The sequence below is a fragment of the Cervus canadensis genome, chromosome 13 (genome assembly GCF_019320065.1).
Source record: "Cervus canadensis isolate Bull #8, Minnesota chromosome 13, ASM1932006v1, whole genome shotgun sequence".
NCBI classification, from domain to species: Eukaryota; Metazoa; Chordata; class Mammalia; order Artiodactyla; family Cervidae; genus Cervus; species Cervus canadensis.
Window position 1 is genome coordinate 40375656 of NC_057398.1, and position 24011 is coordinate 40399666.

The 24011-nt window shown below is 46.1% G+C and overlaps 1 protein-coding gene across 1 annotated transcript; it reads left to right on the top strand.

The window, feature by feature from the left end:
• The first annotated feature begins 2482 nt into the window (after nucleotides 1-2482).
• Nucleotides 2483-16288, top strand: MYOC (myocilin). The gene is made up of 3 exons (XM_043485854.1): nucleotides 2483-3188; nucleotides 12656-12781; nucleotides 14894-16288. Exons 1-3 carry the CDS (start codon nucleotides 2627-2629, stop codon nucleotides 15676-15678), a joined length of 1473 nt encoding a protein of 490 aa, XP_043341789.1. The 5' UTR covers nucleotides 2483-2626; the 3' UTR covers nucleotides 15679-16288.
• The last annotated feature ends 7723 nt before the right edge of the window (nucleotides 16289-24011 follow it).

Consider the following 24011-nt stretch of genomic DNA (forward strand, 5'->3'; position numbering starts at 1 on the left):
ATGTATTCTGGGCAATTAGTGGGCTCTTGGGTGGACTTGGCTTATGTGAGGAGATGGAAAACCTTGGAATCTGGAGACCCAGTTTTCTTTCTGGTTCTGGCACTCATTGGCTGTGTGACCTTGGGCAAGTTCCTCTCCTTCTCTGGGCCTTCCTTTCTCCTCTGGAAGTACCCTTGTGACTCTAGTGTTCCCTGAAGGCTTTGAGAGGGAGATTCAGGGAGCAAGCAGTGAGCAGAGAGCTCCAGTGGAGGTGGTGGTAGCAGGTCAGGGGAAGCAGGATGTGGGGGCCTGGTCAGTCCTTATCACATCAGGCTCCAGGGGAAGACAGGACAGTGAACCACAGTGACAGAAAAAAGGTCAACAACCCAACAGTCACATTTCTTTCCCTAAGCACAATGACTTTTGCCAGGAACCATGAAGAACATTGAGAATGATTGCTTTCGCCTGGCATTCAAAAACTGGGTTGGTCCAAGTGAAAATGCCAGGGATTGTTAAACTCTTCACCCCTGACTGGCACCCACACAGCGCAACAGTGACTGGCCTGCAGCTTAGGGGAGATAAAGCGAAAAAGAGATGAAGTGTGGGTAAAAAAATACAAAAATTCACTAAAGGGCAGTGGGAACCGACTGGTAAAGCCCTGAGAAATATAGATTGTGTGTTTCTGGATTATCCAAGGCAGAGCTGTATTGCAAAAAGGAAATCAATATAAGGGAAGTCAGAAAACCTGATTTCTAGTCCTACGTTTGAAGGACAGGGAAGCCTGGTGTGCTGCGGTCCATGGGGTCGCAAAGAGTTGGATATGACTTAGCGACTGAACATCAATCCTGTGTTCTTCGTTTACAAGCAGTGATACTGAGCAAATTGAAAGCAGTAAAAGTACTTACATTTCTCTTTATCCAGAACTCTTTTTCCTCCATGAAGCTGGCAGCCCAAGAATGATCTTAGTCCTTCCAACAGAAAGAAAACATACATAAGAGTAAAGCCAAACAGATTTGAATCGGTTCTTGCTGACTATAAGGTATTTTAAAAAAATCATTTTGGTAATGTTATTATCTGATTCAGGAACCGAGAATAGTAACCTTTAGTTAGCAGTAAACAGACACCTACTTGTAAGTATCTCAAGTTCAAGGCTAACTTAAGAACCAATCAAATAAGAATACACTCTTTAGAGCAAAATATATTTTTTCAGTCTTGAGTCTGCCCCAGGACACATTTGAAATATTTATTTCACTAATACTGAAGATGTTATTGCTATCAGACAACATCAATTGCTTCAATGCAAACATTATTTTAAAAGTTACTGATGAGGCTGTTACACATGTTCTGATTTGTATACTTGATAGATTTCGTTTGTTTTATTGGGGGGGATTTTTCTCTTTAGGTTTATTAATATAAAGCAAGGATTATTAACCTATGGTTCAGAAATCCTGTGAATTTAAATGGAAAAAAATTACATCTTTATTTTTTTTTACCACTTTTAAACTAAAATTGGACTTTAACATTTCCTTCCATAAATCCAAAATTGTATCAGCAGTATCTGTGACTTTGTCACCACCAATAGAGATCATAGACATTTTATATTTCAAATTACAGTTGTTGCAGATAGCATACAATAGCATTTGCACTCAAAACTACTTTGAAATTAGACACACACACACACCCCCCCCCGATCTTATTTTAAATACAATAATGAAAAGGACATGAATATTTCAATTTTTTAAATCTTTCAGTAGTAGTATTTAAATATCATATGTTTTCTTTACAATCCTATATACATTTAAAAACATCTTCCTGGGAAGGGGTCCACAGATGTCATCAGCGAGACTGATGGCATTTGCACACTCACGAGTGCACACTCATAGTAAGAGAAGTAGTCTAGAGGGGATCATTGACTTTGGTGCCTGAGATGCAAGACCGAAGTCAGAAAGTCCTCCTGGAGACACGCCCACTCTTGTTTTATAGTGAGGGACAGGGGAAGAATTCTGCTTCCAACTGCTTTTAGAGGATGGCTATTCCCCGAAACCTGGTGGCATTTTGCACTTGTACCCTGCCCAGCCGCTTTCATCTCTGTCAGTGCTACAGGGACAGAGGGGCCTGTCTTAACTATGGATGTATCCTCATTTTCTAGGACAGGGCTTGACACAGAGCGGGTTCTCGAGAAACTTTGCAGAGTACATGGAAATATGAACTAGAAATAAATCCTTGTTGAAACAGACACACAAGTAGTGGTGCTGGATGAAGTGGGCTCGTGTGAGGGTGTGTGAGAAAACAGGCCGGGGATACAGGGACTGTGTTGGGGGGTGTGGGCTGCGGAAAGTGGGGCATTCTTTTTTAAAAGAAATTCAAAACAGACTTCTAGAAGGTCATTTTTTAAGAATCTTGCTGGCAGTGTGAAAACACCCCCCCCCGCCCCCGCCTGTGCATGGCCCCACCCGGCCTCACGTGGCCACCTCATTCTCCCCCCACGCAGGGCTGGCTCCTGGCATATATGAGTCTCTGTGGAGCTGGGGCAGGAACCAGCAAGGCCCATCCAGACACCTCTCAGCGAGGGGAGAGTGTCTGAGGAGCCTCACCCAGGCTCTGCACTGAGGGCCTCCGAACACATCGCTGCCACCACAGTCCCAAGATGCCAGCAGTCCAGCTGCTACTGCTGGCCTGCCTGGTGGGGGGTGTGGGGGCCAGGACAGCCAAGTTCCAGAAGGCCAACGACCAGAGTGGCCGATGCCAGTACACCTTCAGGGTGGCTAGCCCCAGTGAGTCCAGCTGCCCTGAGCAGGACCAGGCCATGTCAGCCATCCAGGAGCTGCAGAGAGACAGCAGCGATCAACGTGCCACCCTGGAGGCCACCAAGGCCCGCCTCAGCTCCCTAGAGGCCATCCTCCACCGCCTGACCTCCGGCCAGCCCACTGGGCCCTTGGAGACCCAGCAGGGGCTGCAGAAGGAGCTGGAAGCCCTGAGGAGAGAGCGAGAACAGCTGGAAACCCAAACCCGGGAGCTGGAGTCAGCCTTCAGCAACCTCGTCCGTGACAAGTCGGCTCTGGAGGAGGAGAAGAGGCGGCTGCAGGCGGAGAACAAGGATCTGGCCAGGAGGCTGGAAAGCAGCAGCCAGGTGGTTGCAAGCCTGAGGAGGGGCCAGTGTCCCCAGGCCCACAGCAGCTCTCAGGACGTGCCATCAGGCTCCAGGGAAGGTAAAGTGGGGTGAAGGTGACAGGATTCATGGTGACCTATTACAGGTGGCCCAGGCCTATCCTTCCTACCCTATCCTTTCTCCCAGAGACTCACATGTAGCATGAGGCAGACAAATGAAGGAGGGCAAAGCAACCACTTTCACATATTCCTAGTACATTAGTTCCTGAAAATTCTGTTGAGGTTAGTGGTTCTGGGTTCTTGTGCTCACCCGTGACAGTTTTCACCATTCACAGCAAAATGAGAAATAGAAGGACCAGATGAGATGCCTATATATACGGTCAGTAGAAAGTTGCCAACTCTCCTTTTAGAAAACTCTCCTTTTGTGAATCTTTGTTCAGAGGTTATTGATTCTTGCCTTTTGTTGTTAAAATGACCTCTATTTACGAAATGATTATAGGTGATAGGGTTTTTTTTATGTCCTTCCTTAGCAAAATAAAGAGGCAGCAATCCTTTTGTGCATTCCCTCACTATGTTGTTTTGGAAGTTTTCCTGCTCTTTGGGTAATCTGATAGGGATTGACTTAAATCTGTAGACTGCTTTGGGTAGTATTGCCATTTTAACAGGATCGATGCTGGAAGTTTTCCAGCTCTTGATTCAGTCTGAGAACCTCTGCCTTTAAGTCAGTTTGAGGTGGCTTTTGCTACCTCAGATGCTGTTCTGTTCATCCTGCCTCTGCCAGAAGGTGAGTCCCTGAGTGTCTGGGCTGGGGGCGGGGGCTCTTCTCAGTAGCTGGGAAGACAGTATCTTTGTTACTTTTTGTGAAATTGTGCTCCCAAATATTTGCTGTTTAATAAGTTTTCCAGTCATGAGGAAATAAACAAGCAAATCCAATTATGGGACAACTACCCTAGTGTCTTCAAAGATGTTGACATCAAGAAAGAAAAAAAGGGAGGTGGGGGACCTTGTTTTCGATTAAAGGGGACCTTAGAGATGTGGTGACCAAGTGCAGTGCGTGACCCTGGAGGGGCTCCTGCATCCAGGGACACAAGGCTGCAGAGAACAGGTTTGGGATCCTTGAAGAAATTTGAATATAGACTACTTATCAGATTACATTATTGGGTTAGGTTCAGTTTCTTGGATGAGAGATGGTAGTGTGGTTATGAAGAATAGCGCTGTTCTAAGGAGATACATACTCAAGTACTTAGGTGTGAGGTGTCAGAATGTCTACAGTTTACTTTAAAATGGTCTGACAAAGATTATGAATATATAAAGAGAGAAAGAAAAAGAATACAAATTGACAAAGTCTGAACAATTGGTAAATCTAAGTGAACAGCACATAGGGGTTTATTGTATTAATACTATTCTTTCAACTTTTCTAAAGGTTTGAAAATCTTCAAAATAAGATGATGGGAAACTGTTTTTTAAAGAGAGGCAGGTGTGAGATCAGAAAACCCAAGGGTTGATGCCTGGGTATGACCTCAGGCAAGTCATCTAGTCTCTGCATCGTGGTTTCTCACCTATAACGTGGCAATGAAAAGTCCTATGATAAATAATGATTTTGGTGGGGTTCAAGGGAAATGACTCTAAGGTATAAAGGATTTTTAAAATTTTTATATTGCTAGAGTTGGAAGAGATTCAGTTCTAAATTTTCTTTTTAAAAATGTATATTTATTTGGCTGCTTTGGGTCTTGTTTGCAGTGCACGGGATCTTTGGGTGTGGCATGTGGGATCTAGTTCCCTGACCAGGGATCGAACCCAGACACCCTGCACTGGGAGCATGGAGTCTTAGCCACTGGACCACCAAGGAAGTCCCCTAAATTTTACAGTGAAGGAAAGTAAGATGCCAAGGGACCCCAGGTTGAAGAGCTGATCAGTGATAGAGCTAAGATTTGTTGAACTTGGTCTTTCAGCACTAATGAAAGAATTATTATAAATACAAGTGTTAATGAGGCACTATGTATTTCAGACTGTTTACTGAATGAACGAAAGCAGTGTGTGTTTATGAAAATAGAGGCAACTTTTTTTTTATTGTCTTGTGGTCATTTAACAAATCTTTGGAAATTTATTCTATGTGTTCTCTGATTTTATATTTCTTTTTGTCCTTTCCAGCCACTCTACTTTTCAAATCAAGACAACAGCCTATTAGAGTGAAGTCCAGACTTGGAAGCTCTTTTCTAGCAGTGGGATTTTCGTGAGCAGGAAATTACATTAGTACAAGAATGTAGAGATGGAAAGGGGGCCTCGAGAGCATCTGGCATCTCTGGCTCATTTGGGCAGATGTGGAAACTGAGGCCCACAGAGGTCACTCAGTGGTCCCCAGTTGCCAGCCCATTGGTGGCAGAGCTGGGACTAGAATTCAGCCCTACCTTGAGGTTCAGCGGCTCCTAGGACCCTGATGGGACCTCTAGTTTGTAGAACCTAAAGATGAAAGACAAGGGTTACATTGAAGTGATAGGGAAAGGAACACTTGGAAAAGAAGATGTGCTTCATGGTCCTAGATTTGAGAGTAAAGGGTGCTTTGGGTGCTGGGCCTCAGATGTGGGTGTACCATATGCAGGGGAGGCAATACCTGGGGAATGGAGGGTGGGGGGTGAGAGCTTACTGGGTGAGCAGGGGAAAGGCCTAAGTAGGTGGACTTTTTCTTACTCCACCTGTAATTCAAACTGTCACCACCACTTTATTGGGTAATTGTTACATAGGGAAAAAAGTCTCCATAGAATTATGGAAGACACTTGCTTTTGCGTGCGTGTGTGTGTGTGTGTGTGTGTGTATGAGTTGAAATAAAACACACATATAAAATGTTGTATTAATAGTTTTGTAGTGAGATGTCTGGAGGGACTTCCCAAGTGGTCCAGTACTTGAGACTCCCTGCTTCCTATTGCAGGGGGCATGGGTTCGATCCCTGGTCAGGGAATTAAATCCCACATGCCTCACAACCCAGCCCAAAAATTTAATAAAATGTCTGGAAATCTTTTAAATAACCCCTAAGTAGAAAACACAGATTATTAGTGAAAAATTAGAGTTGCTTGCAGAGTCACAAGAGAAGCCCTACTTCCTCCTTTATTTCTCCTCTGCTTTGGACTCGTCGTCTCAGAGAACAGAGTCCAGCATGTGGGCTTGTGGCAGCGTTTGTATGGCCACATCCCAGGGAGAAGCATCAGGGCTGGGGGGAATGTGACAGGGAGGGAAAGAGAACCAACAAGGGGTGGCGGTGAGGGGCGTTCTCCAGCGGGTCCCCATGGGGGGCAGCAAAGGCTCGACCCCACGGGGCTTGAGGAGCGGAATGCAGCAGAGGAAGGGAGCACTCCTCCCTGGATCCCATGCTCTGTTGGCCAGGGATCATCCTATGGGATGTATCGCATTTCCCTGATCCACAGATGGAGGTACCTGGCTGGTTCTTGCAGAGCCCTCCAGGCTCCTCTGTCCATGGATTTCTCCAGGCAAGAATACTGGAGTGGGTTGCCATGCCCTCCTCCAGGGGGTCTCCCCGACCCAGGGATCGAACCCAGGATGCAGAGGATGACCACCAACTGGAGGTAAAGTGGAAAGCACGCACTGAGGTGTCTGGCACACAGTGACCAGCCAGGGGATGGACTCTAACTACGAAGGGCTTCTTTTGCTGGAGTTAAAAATGTCATTTATAGATCAAAACGTCAACACGTATGTATCGTTTCCGTAACACGGGTTGATTCCAGAGACAATAGGTGTTGGAGCAGCACTCAGGAGAGTAGTCTGCTAGCAAATCTTCAGTTTCCTAGAGTATTCATGACAACCTGTGACTTTGTCAGCACCCTTCTTTTTCCTCATCTTCTTCATGACCTAACTTTTTAGGCAGATAGAAAATAGCTACAATAATTATTATAATGTCATTTGCATATACATGTTATGCAACCTTATGTACCATATATATATATATATTGCCTGTGTGTATGTGTGTGTGTGCGTGCATGGTATATAAACAAGTTAATCAACTCAGGTTAAGCTCTCTAGCATGTGTCTATAAAGCAGTGGTGAGGGAGTCAGGACAGAGCATGAAGAAAATATTTCCAAAATTTTGTAACCGATGTGAACTTTTCAACCATAGAAACAACCCCCTAAAATTTTTTAGCTGTCCGATACAATATAGTTCTTAATCTTTTCATAACCTCTTTTTGTTTCCCCCCTACACACATTCAGAATGAAATTTGAGTGATTCTGAAACATTCCAGAGAAACTTTAGCTTTTTGTTACATTTTTTATTGAGGACCATTTCATTTTCAGTTTGAGCTAAGACTTCTGAGGCTCAGAGAGTTTGAGGAACTTGTCCAAAGTCACACAGTTGGTACATGGCTGGACAGAATTAGGAAAGTATGACTTCTAGCCCTGCCAGGCCCCTTCACACAACAGCTACCCTGCGTTTTGGGCTCTGTATCCTCTCCCACAGGCTTCAGTTCTCATGCCCGGCTCTGCTCTGGGAATCTGACTGTTGCCAGATGCTCCTGGCTGACACAGCCACGCAGCAGCCAGCAGGCTTGCAAGCCAGCCATCCCACCTGCCAAGTGAGAACTGGCCTTGCAGTCATTCTGGAAGCTTTTCCCTGACATTATGTTTTATTGTGACTCTTGTTTACTCCAAAGAAAGCCATGAGGCGTGGTTCCTGCAAAAAGTGATTAAAGGGGTTGGATTGGGGGGGAGGCAGGCAGAAAGGCCCCTGGTCAGAGCCCTGAGGGCCTTGGTGGGACCAGGAAAGGAACTGGGAACCAGTCAGGCATGTGTAGGGGGAGAAGAGTTGATGGCAAGATAGCTCTTTGGGTGCACCACCTGGGAGCTGTGTATGTGTGAGTCATCCACTGGAATCTGAGTCAGCTCCAGGAGTGGGTCACTGCCCCTATCCAAAGAGCTAAGCAGCACCTTCCAGGCTCTTGTAGAGCTTCTGGTAGCAGTCTGGGTTCAACCTGGAGTCAGAAACCACACAGCAGACTAAGTCAGGGATGCTTCACATAAAGAATAACTGATGAAAGAGAAGCAACTATGAGACAAAGTAAACTCTGCTTGGCACCCTAGGTCTGCGTGAGGGGAACCAGAGGGAGCACAGTCTTGGAATGGTCCTGGCTTCATGGTCAACCCATGAGACAGCAGAGAGGCTGGTTGGTTAGCCTGAGCTGGAGCTTGAAAGGCCACCTCTTGAGTCTGAGCCAGGCTGCAGGAGCCCTGCAGAGCCTGTGTGGGGGCTTGCAGAGGTCCACAGAGTAGGGGGGTCTCTGTGCAGGGACTCGGGGTGCCATGTAGCAAGGGCTGTGGAAAGGTTATGGCCAATCTGAGGTGGCAAGGTCACAGAGGAACCAGGCCCTGGGCTCGTGCCTGGGCAGGGCTCCACCAGCTGCCCTCACACTGGTGCCCACCAGCCCAGCCCCTGCAGGAGACCCACTCACCTCCCCTGCAGTGTCCCTCCAGCACCCTCTACTGAGAAAGCTCAGCATTGTGCTCACTTTAGAAGAGAAATGCCTTGTGTTTTAGAGAGCATCTATGAAAGGGTGCATCATCTATGCATTCAGCGCTGACAGGCAACACATTTGTAACTGACACACAACCCCACCATAGGGTGGAAAGGTTCACAGCTGCCATGACCATGACAGATGTGGGTTCAAGTCCCAGTCCCACCACTTACCAACTGTGTGACCTTGGGCAAATAACTTAACCTCTCTGAGCCTGTTTCCTCTGCTGCGAAGTGAGGATCATAACATTCCCTTTGAGGACTGCTATGTGGAATACAAGAGCCTAGGATGGTACCTGGCTCATAGGAGGCACTGAGTAAGTGGCCATAGTTACATTAGGTGCAGACTGCAGTTCTAAAGCCTTATTCTATATTTCTCTAAAACTTGTGAAGGCAACAGATCACATAAATAATTTATATAAAACTGCTTTGAAACGTGGAAAGAGCTATAAATACCTCTTAATCATCTCTTCACAAATAAACTGTTTTTCAGTATTTCAGTGCCAGTACTTTAGCTGTCTTCAAGGAAGTTACCTGGGAAAATGCCTGTAACTTTGGGTTCCTCCCCCTTCACATTTCTTTATTCCCTGTGGCTAAAGATGGGGTTTTTCTTTTTTATTTCTCTCCCTCTTTTTTGGCTAAACTACACAGCTTGTGGGATCTTAGTTCCTCAACCAGGGACTGAACCTGAGTCCCCTTGCATTGAAAGCACAGAGTCTTAACCACTGGACCACCAGGAAAGCCCCCATTTTTCTTAATTTTCTTCTCACTGACTGGCAGGTATATGCCTCTACTTTTCTCACTATACATCTTTTTTTTTTTTCAGTAAAATTTCTCACTGAATTATATGACCATCCTAGTTACATTCAGAGAGTGAAATAATTTGTATCAGATGCACAGAGGAAGGAGCTGGGTGCAGGGGAGGGCGAGCTCACAGTGACCCTCGATGGATGGCAACTGTGGGTCACGGAGCTGACAAGCAGGGAGCTAGAGAGGGGCGAGGGAATGCTCTAGCTTTGCACAGATGCCATTGCGATGATATTTCTCACTCACCTGAAACCTCACCTCCACAGCTCTGCAGACAGGGAGGTGATTCGGGGAACCGAATTAATGTCCCAAGACTCCCCAGGAACCATTTGGATCAAATGTTTCTGATTCCCAAAATGAACCCATGTTACTTCTTGGCCAAGAGGACTTGCCAGACTGTGAATTCCTCTGGGAATTCTGAAGGGAACCAGGGAACCAACTGTATCTTATTCACCCTTTTTCTCCATATCTAGCCTTGCATGTCTGGAGAAGGAAATGGCAACCCACTCCAGTATTCTTGCCTGGAGAATCCCAGGGACGGCGGAGCCTGGTGGGCTGCCGTCTACGGGGTCGCACAGAGTGGGACACGACTGAAGCGACTTAGCAGCAGCAGCAGCCTTGCACATCAGAGGTGCTCCAGAGGGGCTGGCTGATGGGATGGATCAACAGCTTGCCCAGGCTGCAGACAAGGAAGACCTTCCACACCCCTAGGGGTGCTCCCAGTTACCCCTGGAGTTTGGGTGTATAACCAGGATGACCTCAACTGGTTACACATTTTGACTTAGAGCTTTTAACTGCTCAGGCAGCCCAGCCTAGGAACATTCGCGGGTGTGAGGATGGCGCCCCCCACTCCCCACCCTCACCCCCCACCCCGGGGCAGTCACACTTTCCAGGAGGTCAAGTGAACAGCTGCACTAAAGGAAGGGTGGAGACTGCGTTGGGGATCAGGGTTCGGGGATCAGGATGAGTCAGGGCTGGCTGTGCTGCTGGGCCACACAAAAATACCACCCCCGGAGCCCTGGCCCAGCCCAAGCCTCAGGGCTTCTTAGCTGGGTGCTTTCCCTGCCTCCTTCCAGGGAGAAACATTTCCAGTACTGTAGTTCACCGAAGCTAAACTCCATAGACTGTAGCCCATGGGGCTCCTCTCTCCATGGAATTCTCAGGCAAGAACCCTGGAGTAGGTTTCCATTTCCTTTTCCAGGGGATCTTTCCAATCCAGGTATTGAACTCCTGCATTGCAGGCAGATTCTTTACCATCTGAGACACCAGGGAAGTGCTTCATTGAAGCTAAATACCAGCAACCATGAGAGGGCGCCTTGATTCCAGACATGAGAAAATGTGAAAGAATGTGTGGCTTAAGATTACTGAAATGTGGGCACATCCAGGAGGGCTGAGTTCCATTACCTGAGAGGTCAATTTAGAAGGGTTAAGCTAACAAGTGATGAAAGACAGAGAATGTCTTCCTGACTCTCTGGGCTGTAGCCTCAGGCATTGCACTGACCACCCTCCCCCACCGTCCTGCACACCGGGGAACTCTGGGCTGGGAGCCAGGACCGACTGCCTGACGTGGTCTGCAAGAGGAAAGGCCGATGATTTAAGCATATCTTTTTTATTCCAATACTTTGACTTTTGGCCTTGCTGCTACAGAAGGGACTGCCTCTCACAGGGTAGTATTTCTAACGATAATATATAACTCAACTGTAAGCACATCTCTCAGATGCAAACCAACCAATCCAGAGCCCACAACCTATCCTCTCTTCCTTCAAACTCACACTCAGGGCCACTATTCCTCCACCCTGATCAATGGGGGCCAGGTACCAGACAACTGGGGACAACTCCTAGGGACAGCTTCAAAACCTTGCAGAAATTATCCAAAGTAACCAATCCTAAACCTGATTATCTTGCCTCACTCATTCCTTCCCTTGGAAATCACAGTAAAGTGCTCTCCCATGTTCCCCCTCCCTCCTGACCAATTCTGGTGCTTCCCTGGGTGGCCCCTGTGGAGTCATGTGCCCCTTCCTCCAGAGATCAGTGAGTCTAACAACTGTCTTTTCAATGGCAATGTCTCCTGATCTGTTGGCCTCACCATTGTCGTTGTTAGTCTGAGTCATGGACTGTAATTGACCCCATGGACTGTAATCCACCAGGCTCCTCTGTCCATGGGATTTCCCAGGCAAGAATACTGGAGTGGGTTGCCATTTCCTCCTCCAGGGAATCTTCCCAACCCAAGGATCGAACTCTCATCTCCTGTATTGCAGGTGGATTCTTTACCACTGAGCCACCCGGGAAGCCTGTTGACCTCACCATATGTGAACCATAATCCATCCCACATTTTAAAACAGCTACTCCTGTTATATTCAAGGGCTGCTATATGCCATAATGCTAATCAAAGAAGTAATAGCAGTGACTTAATATCTAACCAATGTCATCCACACCTCTCCCCTTCTCCATGGTTCAAACCCCTACCAAATTCCTATAGGAATCCTTCCTTGTCCAAAGCTAGCTTTGGAAAGGGATCTGACAGAATATGTTACGTCTTACAGACACATCTGTATTGTGATGGGGGGGGGGGAAGCAAGTCATGCATGGAATTTGTTCATTGTTGAATTTCAGACATCCCAGAAGATGCTAAGGATCTTCCCAATATCCTAGCATCAGACCTCACCTACTCATAAATCAAACCTTCTAATGGGAACCATTTTAACTGTGTACAAGCTTACTTTACTTTGAATAATATACTCTGTGCTAGGCATGTTGCTATCCAATTTATTATTTGTGAGCTTTTTATTATGGGCTTCCCAGGAGACGCAGGGAATGGGGGTTCAATCCTGAGCCAGGAAGAGCCCCTGGAGAAGGAAATGGCAACCCACTGCAGTATTCCTGTCTGGGAAATCCCATGGACAGAAGAGCCTGGCGGGCTACAGTCTGTGGGGTCACAAGAAGTTGGACATGACTTAGCGACTGAGTACACATGCACGGGTTTTTTATTATGGAATTTTTCAAACATTCACAAAAGTAGAGAGAATAACACAAACCCTAACATGCCCATCACCCAGCTCTGACAGCTGTCAGCCCAGCCCAGTCTTGTTTCACTGTCCTTCCCCCTCCCCAACCCCACTTATTATCTTAAAACCAATCTCAAACATGGTCATATCTTTGAAACCCTATTTAAATCCCATCCTCAATATAGTCTAGCTTTAGACCTTCTTCCTCACAGTACAGTGTTGTCTCTTTTTTTTAATACAGTTGCTAAATGGAATCTGGAGAAGGTGGACTTCCAGGAACTGAAGTCAGAGTTAACAGAGGTTCCTGCTTCCCAAATCTTGAAGGAGAGCCTGTCCGGTCATCCCAGGAATGAAGAGGAAGGCACTGGTATGGAGTTAAGTTTCTCCTCTTCTGTACCCACATGGTCTAGTTCTGTGCTCAGAGTTGGTCAGTTCACTATGCGGGAGGCGGGTGGACAAGTAACCTCCCTGGGGGCAGAGGCAGGAAAGGGGAAAAAGAACAGAACCCCTTTTCTGCTCCCTTTCCAGGGTATACTGGCAGGGAGTCGGTCTTTCCTAGCAAAGCTCTGTATTTTGTCACTTACACTTTTCATGGAGACTGCACTGCCCCAGGGGAAGATGAGAGATGTATCCGTTTTTCCCACTTGGTTGTCATATGGATTGCGTCTGAAAAATGACATTTTTCAAGTTGATCCTTCATATCTTTATCTTGGGGCCAGACAGACACCATGTACCATCCCAGCATACTGTTAACTGAAGGTATCCTTCTTTAATTTTGGGTACTGAGGAAAAGTAGCATTGCCCCTCTCCAAGGTATTCCCTGAAAGCCTGACTTTAAGATGATGAAGACTCTGTCTTTCAGAAACAGGGACTATCGGTAATATTGACAGTTATTGCTAGCACAGAAAGGCATGCAGGAGGATGGGGAGTTTTAAAATATTCAAAATAAGGTTCCTTGAGATATGGGCAACAAAGAGCTTCCACTTTCTCTAAGAAAACTGAGATACCCATTATAATACAAAGATGTGTTGTGATTCAAATAGTTCTCAAACATCTCATTTTAAAAATCATATTCAGATTTTATTATATTAAAATGATGGCTGAAGTATGTGGTCCATTGGGGAAGGGCTTAAAAACTTTGTTTTATTGAGATTATTATAATGATTTGATTTTATCTCACTGTTTATAATTATAAAATAAACCAGACATAAAAATCATAAAGAGTAATATAATGAACACCATGAGAACTTGTCCAGGTTTAGAAAAATATACAAATATAGTGTGAAGCGCTCTGTGCAGCCTTTATCTTTACAACCAATACCAAGTTGGGGTATTTATTGAAAACAATCCACATATAAGTGGACTCATATAATTCAAGCCTGTGTTGTTCAAAGGTCAGCTGTACTTGGATTCACATTACATGGTGATCAAATAATATTTCCTGGGCATTTACTCTATACCAAGCACTTAACATGTATAATTACTTGTAAAATTTACAACCCTACTACCCAAAACATTACTCTTATCTCCCTTTACAAATGAGAATACTGAATCTTAGAGAGTTAAGTAACTTATTGAAAGTCACACAAGTGGCAGATGGCAGAGCCCAGGGTTTTTTTTTTTGGCATTTTATTTACTAGTGTCGGGGCTTCCCTAGTGGCTCAGATGCTAAAGAATCTGCCTGCAGTGCAGGAGACCTGGGTTCAATCCCTGGGTCAGGAAGCTCCCCTGGAGGAGGGAATGGAACCCACTCCAGTATTCTTGCCTGAAGAATTCCATGGACAGAGGAACCTGAAGGGCTACAGCCCATGGGGTCACAGAGAGTCAGACTAGACTGAGTGACTAACACTTTCACTAACACTTTAAGAATGTTAACTTTTAATGTCATTCACTAGCCAGGATAAAGTTTGAGGAAAATATTTGAGGACAGTTTGGAGTATTGTGGAAAATGATATTTCATAATCTGAAACCACCCATTTGTGCTTCTCTGGACTGGCAAATAGAGGCCTGGGGTGGGGGGCAAGTGTGCCTCAGTTTCCTCCCCAACAACTGAATTTTTATAATATCTCAAAATTGAGGGGGCTTCACTGGTGGCTCGGACAGTAAAAAAAATCTGCCTGCAATGCAGGAGATGTGGGTTTGATCCCTGGGTCAGGAAGATCCCCTGGAGAAGAAAATGGCAACCCACTCCAGTATTCTTGCCTGGAGAATCCCTTGGACAGAGGAGCCTGGCAGGCTGCAGTCCATGGGGTCAGAGAGTTGGACACGACAGAGCCACTGACTCTCTCTCTCTCTCTCTCTCTCTCTCTCTCTCTCTCACACACACACACACACACACACACACAGAAAAAAAAAAAAAAAGCTTAGGTTTAAACCTGGACTGCCTGTCTCTGGGGTTCTCACTTGTGCGGGCTCTGCCATGCTCCACATCCTGGAACGATGGTGAATACAAGCTGTTAACTTTGTTTTCATTCACCAGGATGCGGAGAACTGGTTTGGGTAGGAGAACCTGTCACTCTGAGAACAGCTGAAACCATCACGGGCAAGTACGGCGTGTGGATGAGAGACCCCGAGGCCGCCTACCCCTATACCCGGGAGACCACCTGGAGAATCGACACGGTGGGCACGGACATCCGCCAGGTGTTTGAGTACGACCTCAGCAGGCAGTTCGCGCAGGGCTACCCGTCCAAGGTGCACGTGCTGCCCCGGCCGCTGGAGAGCACGGGCGCCGTGGTCTACCGGGGCAGCCTCTACTTCCAGGCGGCCGAGTCCAGGACGCTGCTCCGGTACGACCTGCGCGCCGAGACGCTGAAGGCGGAGAAGGAGATCCCCGGGGCCGGCTACCACGGGCAGTTCCCCTATTCCTGGGGCGGCTACACCGACATCGACCTGGCCGTGGACGAGACAGGCCTCTGGGTCATCTACAGCACCGAGGCGGCCAAAGGCGCCATCGTCCTCTCCAAGCTGAACCCGGAGACGCTGGAGCTCGAACAGACCTGGGAGACCAACATCCGCAAGCAGTCTGTCGCCAACGCCTTCATCATCTGTGGCACCTTGTACACGGTCAGCAGCTACTCCTCGCCCGACGCCACTGTCAACTTCGCCTATGACACGGGCACGGGGAGCAGCAAGGCCCTGACCGTCCCGTTCAAGAACCGCTACAAGTATAGCAGCATGATCGACTACAACCCCCTGGAGAGGAAGCTCTTTGCCTGGGACAACTTCAACATGGTCACCTATGACATCAAGCTCTCCCGGATGTGAAAAGCTGCCAAGCTGTCAGAAAAGGCAGAAGGAGATGATGTTCAGGGCTCTTGAAGGGAGAGCCAGTCAGCCAAGGCCCACACAGCTTTCCTCTGCTCTCCAAGCTTGCATTAACCCAGAAGAATGTGCATGGTCACCAGGTCTGACTGGGTGGGAAGAGCCTTCTGGGGATTGAGACGATTCCACGTTATCATAGATATTCTTTTCCTCTGTCTGCTCTTAAAGGGATACTTAATCAAAATAGTGTGACTTTCTGGTGATTTGAGGCAAAAGCTATAATGTGTAGGGGGTTTCTTCATGAAAACCACAAGACTTTTGATAAATGGGCCTCACTGGCTAAAGAATGTATGTTTGGAGAGGAGGTTGGGAAAAACAGGTTGCCCCACAGGGAACCCAGGGCCAACGCCTGCCCTTGCATGTTGCCTGGTTACCATGAGCTATAATAACAAACAGCACTTCTAAAGGAAAAGGGATAGTTCTTGTGGCAGCATGAACATGCATAATATGTGTTTACTATAGTTGGCTTCTAATGCTTCAGGTGAATCCAGTTGTGTATGACAGAATCTTTGCCCCATGAAATAAAATAATCTTACACAATGTTCTCCTTGAACTTTGTGTGATAGTTTGTGGAAGAGAAGAGTACAGATTCTAACCATCAGATAATTCCTTTGGGTTGGGAGCGGTGATTGCAGGATGCTAAAGTTATGTAGTGTGTGTGTGTGTAACTGAAAGGTTTGTGCCTGGTTTTGAGGTCTTGCCCGTGATGACACCAGGCAAACTGAGGAGTTCATTCCTTCCCACCCCCATCTCCTTTTGCTTTTGATCCTTCTCAAACAATCCATCTTTTCTCCAACTTACCCTCTTTCACCCCATCTGTAATTTGGTTTTTATTTGCTGTCATGGGTATAACTTCCAAAAGTCAAGACCTCAGGTGAGCAGACCTAAGAAATTCAATGACCTCTTTACCTAAATTTAATTCTCTCTTTACAGGTCTGTCTCCAAAGACATCAAAATATGAGGTACTGGGGGCTAAGACTTTAACATATGAATAGGTGGGAAAGACAATTCAACCCATATCAACTGGGTATTACCACTCTACTCCATTGGTAGCAAACTCTTAAAGACTAGAAAATCCAGAAGTCAGTGCATGAACTCATTCACCTCTAAGCACCTTTAGCTGCCGGGTGTTGAATAAAAAGTGGAAGGTGAGGAGACCCCTTTGGGTGGTGAGTGATCACAGCACACACACAGGGGAGGCAAACCCTGCTAGCACAGCCCTGTCCATGTTTATTTCCTTCCACCAGCTACTGCTTTCACTTTGGGACAGAAGAAGAGAGTAAAGAAAGGAGAAGGAAAGGGCATTAGACTACTCCTCCACTGTGGACTGTTCCTTCTGGGGTTTTGTTTGTTTGCTGGTTCCTCCTTCTAGTCTGTATTAGTCAGGGTTCACCAAAGAAATAGAACTAATAGGAGATATATAGGTATAAGTACAAATGTAAAAAAGAGATTTATTATGAGGAATTGGCTCATGTAATTGGGGAGAAGTCCCACAGTCTGCCACCTGCAAGCTGGAAACCCAGGAAAATTGGTGGTATAATTCCATCCTCAGCCCAGACTTCTCCTGAAATCCAGATTCATGTATTAATTAGTGATGAATAATTAGATTATTAGATTTTTAATACATGCATCTGGATTTCAGGAGACGTCTGGGCTGAGGATATAAATTTGAAGAATCTACCTGCAATGCAGGAGACCCAGGTTTGATCCCTGGGTTTGGAAGATCCCCAGGAGAAAGGAATGGCAACCCACTCCAATATCCTTGCCTGGAAAATTCTATGGACAGAGGAGCCTACTGGGATACAGTACATGGAATCACAAAGAGTCAGACAGGACTGAGTGACTAACACACACCCAGACCACCATCTTCAAAATTCCGCTCACCTGGTGCTTCCATGCCACTTCTATTCTCTTATTATTTTAAAATTTTTAATTGGAGAATAATTACTTTGCAATATTGTGTTGGTTTCTGCCATACAACAGTGCGAATGAGCCATAGGTATATACATATCCAGGAACCTCCCTCCCACCCCCGAGCCATCCCACCCCTCTAGCTTGTCACAGGGCACCAGGTTGAGCTCCCGGTGTCATAGAGCAACTTCCCACTAGCTATCTATTTTACACATGGTAGTATGTATGTTTCAGTGCTACTCTGTCAATTTATCCACTCTCTCCTTCCTCCACTGTGTCCACAAGTCTGTTTTCTATGTCTGTGTGTCTATTCCTACCCTGAAAATAGGTTCATCAGTTCTATTTTTTTAGATTCCATATATATGCTTTAATCCATGATGTTTGCTTTTCTCTTGCTGACTTACTTCACTCTATATAACAGGCTCTGGTTCATCCACCTCACTAGAACTGACTCAAATTTTTTCCTTTTTATGGCTGAGGAACATTCCATTGTGTATATGTACCACAACTTCTTCATCCATTCATCTGTCAGTGAACATCAAAGTTGCTTCCATGTCCTGGGGATTGTAAATAGTGCTGCAGTCAACACTGGGGTACATGCATCTTTCTGAATTATGAGTTTCTCAGAGTATATGCCCAGTAGTAATTGCCCTGTCTTATCATTTTTAATTCTTTCTTTACATTTATCATCTCCTAACATATAAATCCATTATTTTTAAATATTTTTTCTGTCTTCTCCCACTGGAACATAAATTCCATGAGGGCAGGTATTGTTTTGTTCAATAATATGTCCCTAGAGCAGTGCTCAGCTCACATAGTAGGTACTTGATACTTTTTGAACAAAGAAACAAACAGAAAAAATATCCTGGAACTTGCTCAGAAAAAAAAACTGAAAATAAAGCTACCACAAGGGGTATCCCTTTCCACCCTTTCCCCTCCTTGATTCTACTCTTAGCTGGTTGTGTGACCTTAGACAAGTCACTTAATCCCTGTTCCAGAGCTAATAGAACTTTCTGTAATGATAGTCATGCTATCTTAACACCCACTATGGTAGCCACCAGTCACATGAAGCTACTGAACACCTAAAATATGACTAGGGCAAAGAACTGAATTTTATATTTTATGTAATTTTGATGAATTTATGTTTAAGCAGCCATATGTGGCTAAAGGCTACCCTATTGGAGTGTCTTAAGTGTGTTCTCTCATCTGACTGAGGATGAGGTGATGTGTGTTGGGTCCCCAGCTGGCTAGGACGGGAGCTCCAGGCATGCTCCCCCGACCCCACGCTGCTGCAGTGGACACAAGGGGAGGAAGCTGACTTCCACATCAATAGCAGAGCCCTCTGACTAGGTGGGGAGGGGGACATGAGCACACTTAACAAGGGTGGACTTGGAGAGAGAACACCCACAGGGGCTCTATAAAGAAGTGAATGCAATAAAAGATGGCCTTGTTGGGGCCCAGGGCAGTTTTCCCCAAAATGTGACTCAATGGAATATGGATTATCTTGAATTAAAGTTACTTAATAAGGGGCCAGTGCAAGAGGAATACTCTGACCCTCCTTTCTGTCTGACCCTAAAAGTAGGAAATAAACCTCTCGTGTAAAAGGACACCCTTATGGTCAGAGAGAGAATTCAGGCTGAGAAGCCTATATAAACAAATCTTTGTGTTTTTTAAAATTTACTACTTGGAGTCCAAACTCCATTTAGATTCATTAATTGAGCACCCAAAACCTAAATTGTTTTATCCTGTCCACTCCTCACAAATGTATTGTTTCTTTGTTTGTCTAAAAAGAATAAAAACTTCTTGCTTTTGTCCCATTTCCATGATGTCCTCACATGCATGAATCAAAATTTGTTTCTCTTTTTTCTGTTCATCTGCCTGGCATCAATTTTATTATTAATCCAGTCACCAGAACTCAAGAGGGATAGAGGAGGGAATTTCCTCTTCCCCAACAGCACCTGAGGATATTTCTCAGATGTGGACGTGGATGATCACCTCTTTGATGCTTTCAGGCTCTTCACAAGAGCCCTTGGGAGTCCTTAGAGGTGCTTTGGGGTGTCTTGAGCATGGGATCTGAGCAGTATTCTTCTCCTCCCTAACTAGGTCACTTTGCACTTGACTGCTTTTCCAGTTAAGTGTCTTCTGTTAGAGTTTGAAGTTTACTTAAACCTCCGAGAAATAAAATTTGAAAATGTTGCCCATAAATGTGAAATACAGCCCAGTCCCAGCCCAGAAGACAGGACGTAGCTACAAAAGAACATAAAACTATTGTGCCCCAGGCTGAGCTTTGAAAACCCAAACCCCTCAGAGTTCCCTGGAACTCAGACCTTTAAATTCACAGAGGCCTGGCCTTTTCATTCATCCAAATTTATTAACAAACATTGAAGGCCTGATCACTTTTTTAAAAATTCAAATACAACTGACTACCATAACTGTTCTCTAGCACAACAAAAATTGACTACTGAATATAAACATCAGAGACTTGGCTTGAGACCAAAGGTTAAGTGCTGGAGGAATGGTAAACAGTGCTCAATGGTGGTTGTAGAAGAAAACTAGGAAAGAAAGAATAAAGATTTTCCAAGACATTCTTCAAAATCAACTCCAATGACTTCGCCGAAACAGTTTTCTGGAGTTTCCTGTCAAAGTCCAGCTCAAAATGACCGATGTTTTAGGTGCTTAGGAAGTCTTCAGCTGGAGAGGGAGGTGGGGCTGGGGGGACTTTGGGGCTAGCTGCACTCGGAAGGGCTTGTCTGGATTCCACATCTGAGGGTATTTCCCCAGCGTCATCAATTTGCTTGGTAAATCTTTCTTCTCTGGGAGGAAAGGGACACTGAATGTCATTTAAATAAAACTGGGAGTTTTAAACAGAAGGAAGAAAGAACACCCAGATCCCAGCCCCTGAAGGGAGTATTCAGCATTTGAGATGACATCCTGCCCCCCCTAAAATGACGTACTCTCTATTTACACTTTGCTTGTCATTTCTTCTCAAAGAGAGTTGCACCATCTCCTCTGGTCCCACGGAACCAACGTAGCTGGGGTTCACCCCTACCAGCCAGCTCTCTGTAGTTTCTCTAGGGCAGGCTCTCTCTCTCAAGATTTTATTTGCATCTGGCCACCTGAGTTCGGTCCCTGGGTTGGGAAGATCCCCTGGAGGAGGAAATGGCAACCCATTCTAGTATTCTTGCCTGGAGAATCCCATGGACAGAGGAACCTGGTGGGCTACACAGTCCATGAGGTCTCAAAGAGTTGGACACGACTGAATGACTTCCACTTTCATTCTCTGGCCAGTTCAGCCTAGGTTCACTTCAGCTCTTCTTTCTGCCTAGATCCTACCCCACCCTGTATACACCCCTTCCCCGCCCCACACCCAGTCTGCTGGTTCTCCTCCCCTTCTGCTAGAATGCACCATGCATCTCTTCTACTCAGGGCTGGGCAAACCCTGCCTTCAAGGGAATAGGACTAGTCAGTCAAGTGATTCCAGATTCAGATTTAACAGTTCCCGGAGTACCCGCTGTGGGCTAGGACTTGGAAATTAACTAGAAACTAACTACATTCAGATTCTCAATGACAGCTCACCCCTCCCAGTTTTTTTCAGCTGAGGAAGCTGAGACAGAAGGTGATTCACCCAGATCATGTGGCCAGTAAAAGACAGAACTGGAATCCAAACTCAGACCTCTCCTGACCACAAGTTCAGTGCTGCATCTCCCAGTCAGAGCTGATCCCTAATGTTGCCGAGGGGGTGTGGGGTAATGGGGGAGCGGATAACAGGGAAGGAAGTCAGGAGAGGCCCCAGAACTGTGAAATCTCTTTCTTCTTGAGTGGATGTTAAAGCACAGTAACCATAGCCCCCTGGAGATAATGCCCACTCTCACAGTCTAATCAGTCACATCAAATTTGCCATGTAACCCCATCAGTAAAATTTAACACCTCGATGATAGGGGTATTGCTCAGTCGTGTCTGACTCTTTGTGACCCCATGGACTATAGTCTGCCAGGCTCCTCTGTCCATGGGATTTCCCAGGCAAGAATACTAGAGTGGGTTGCCATTTCCTTCTCCAGGGGATCTTCCCCTCCCAGGGATTGAACCCACATCTCCTGCATTGGCAGGTGGATTCTTTACCACTGCACCATCTGAGAAGCCCTTAACACCTCCATATCTATGATAACTAAGAAATTGTACATGATTTCTAAAATCAATTCACTAAAATCTTACATTCCAATAAACACTGAAGTCAAGAAGCACTGAACAAACTGGATGGAGGTCCCTATTTCAAATTTTTTACTTTTGGCCAAATTTGTCAGGTTTTATAAAATCACCATTTTTAAGCTCATACTATATCCATAGAACTCAAAAGTGTCAGCTCTGCTAATTGTTGTTTACCCATATTTGAATTATTAGAATTATTTCAACCCAGGTTTCTTGGCAGAAATTTATGTTAGGCCACTTGTCTCTACTGAGGGTTACATTCATTGAGACTAGATGCTATAACTTTAAAACCACAGAAACCACCCAGACAAAATGCAACATGTTAGCATGTGCTACAAGTGAGTGAAGCAGGCCAATGGAGCTGGACTTCCTCCAGCTTTTTATCTCCCACCCTTCCATCGGGATAGTCTCAGAATCTACACATGACCTCCTGACCCACAGCGAAGGTACAGCATCAAGTCAAGTCAAACAACAATTTCAAAAGAGCTCAGTTTTCATAGAAATTGGAGTCCTAATGTTTTTGTTGTAAAGCTTTATATATGAGATGTCTTGGGCATCCTGCTGGATCTGGGGATCTCAGACCAGAGAGAAGACAGAGCAGCCCACTGTGGACATTGTAGGCTTGCTAGATTTAGCAAAGTAAAACATAGGTTGTCCAGGTAAATTTCAGATAAACAACTAACATTTTTTACTTTATTTGATGCGTGTGCTCAGTCATGTCCAACTCTTTGTGACCCCATGGACTATAGCCCACCAGGCTCCTCTGTCCACGGGATTTCCCAGGCAAGAATACTGGAGTGGGTTGCCATTTCCTACTCCAGGTGATCTTTCTAACCCAGGAATCGAACCCGTGTCTCCTCCATTGGCAGGAGGACTCTTTACCACTGAGTCACCTGGGAATTCCCCTCTTTTACTGTAAGTATATCACAAATCACACAGACTAACTTAGACCAAAAAAAAAAAAACTCCTTCTGTTCACCTAAAATTCAAATTTAACGAGGCATCCTGTATTTTATCCACTGACCCTACCATCTGGGGAAGGTGTCAGGTGGGGGACTTTTTGAGAACTCCAACATGCAGTTCAGGTGGTTAGCTACTCCAAGGCAGGCAAACTGTCTTCTGTAGGCCAGACAACCTGCTGAGGTCTCCACTATCTAAGGGCGTGCTAGCCCAGTCCTGAGCATCAGGCATAGAGTGGTGAAGGAGACAAACAGTCCTTGCCTTACAGGGAGCTGACCGTCTACTTCGGAGGGAGGACAAGATTCTGGGCGTCCATGCTCTCCCCAAACCTTGCAGCGTCATACATTTTTACACTGGGAGGACACATCATAACTTCCATCTGATTGTCAAAGTGATCCTCACGCCTCAGTCAAGAGCCACTGATCTGAAGTCCATCCCAGTACCCTTATCGTCTACTGAAGGACCATGTGACAGAAGTCTGCTTCCCACCATGGGTGACAAAGTGTTTTCTCATCCATAATGTCTGCCCTGCTGCATGGATGGATGCCTTTACATAAACCTGAATCTAGAGGCCATCCTTGGCCCTTGGTGAGCATCAGCATGTGTGCTCCATCCCCGCCCCCACGGCAGATCCCGGGGGGTACCTCCTGGCCATGGTGATCCTGCGCCTCATCACCTCGGAGGCCAGGTCTCTGTAGCGGAGGTTAATGCTGTAGCCCGTGGAGCCTTTCTCAGCCATGGCTTTGCACTCAGAGGATTGAGATTCCCCAGCACCTGTGAATCTAAAACAAAAGCACCAGCAAATCTGCTTCAGGGGTCAAAATGGCTGTGTCTGGGTCCAGCTTGGCAGGGCTTGCAGAGGACTCTCCTGTCTGTGTTCTCAGTGGGTTCCCCCAGAGCTCACCCCTCTCCCACTCCCCGCCCTACCCCTGTCCTGAGGCAGACGTTTTCTCATTCCAAGGCCTGCCCTGGGGAAGAGCCAGGTCTCCCCACAATGAGATAGAGCCGGTATTATCACCCCAATCTGGTGATTTGGAAACCCAGGGCAGCTATGGCGCCCCCCAGAGAGAAAGCAGAGGCCCAGAAAGGTAAACTTTTTCCCGGGGTTGCACAGCTGAGCCTTGTCCTGGCTGCCCCCCACCCTGTAGCGAGCACCACTCACAGCCTCACAGGGCTGTTTGGCATCACTGAGGCACACA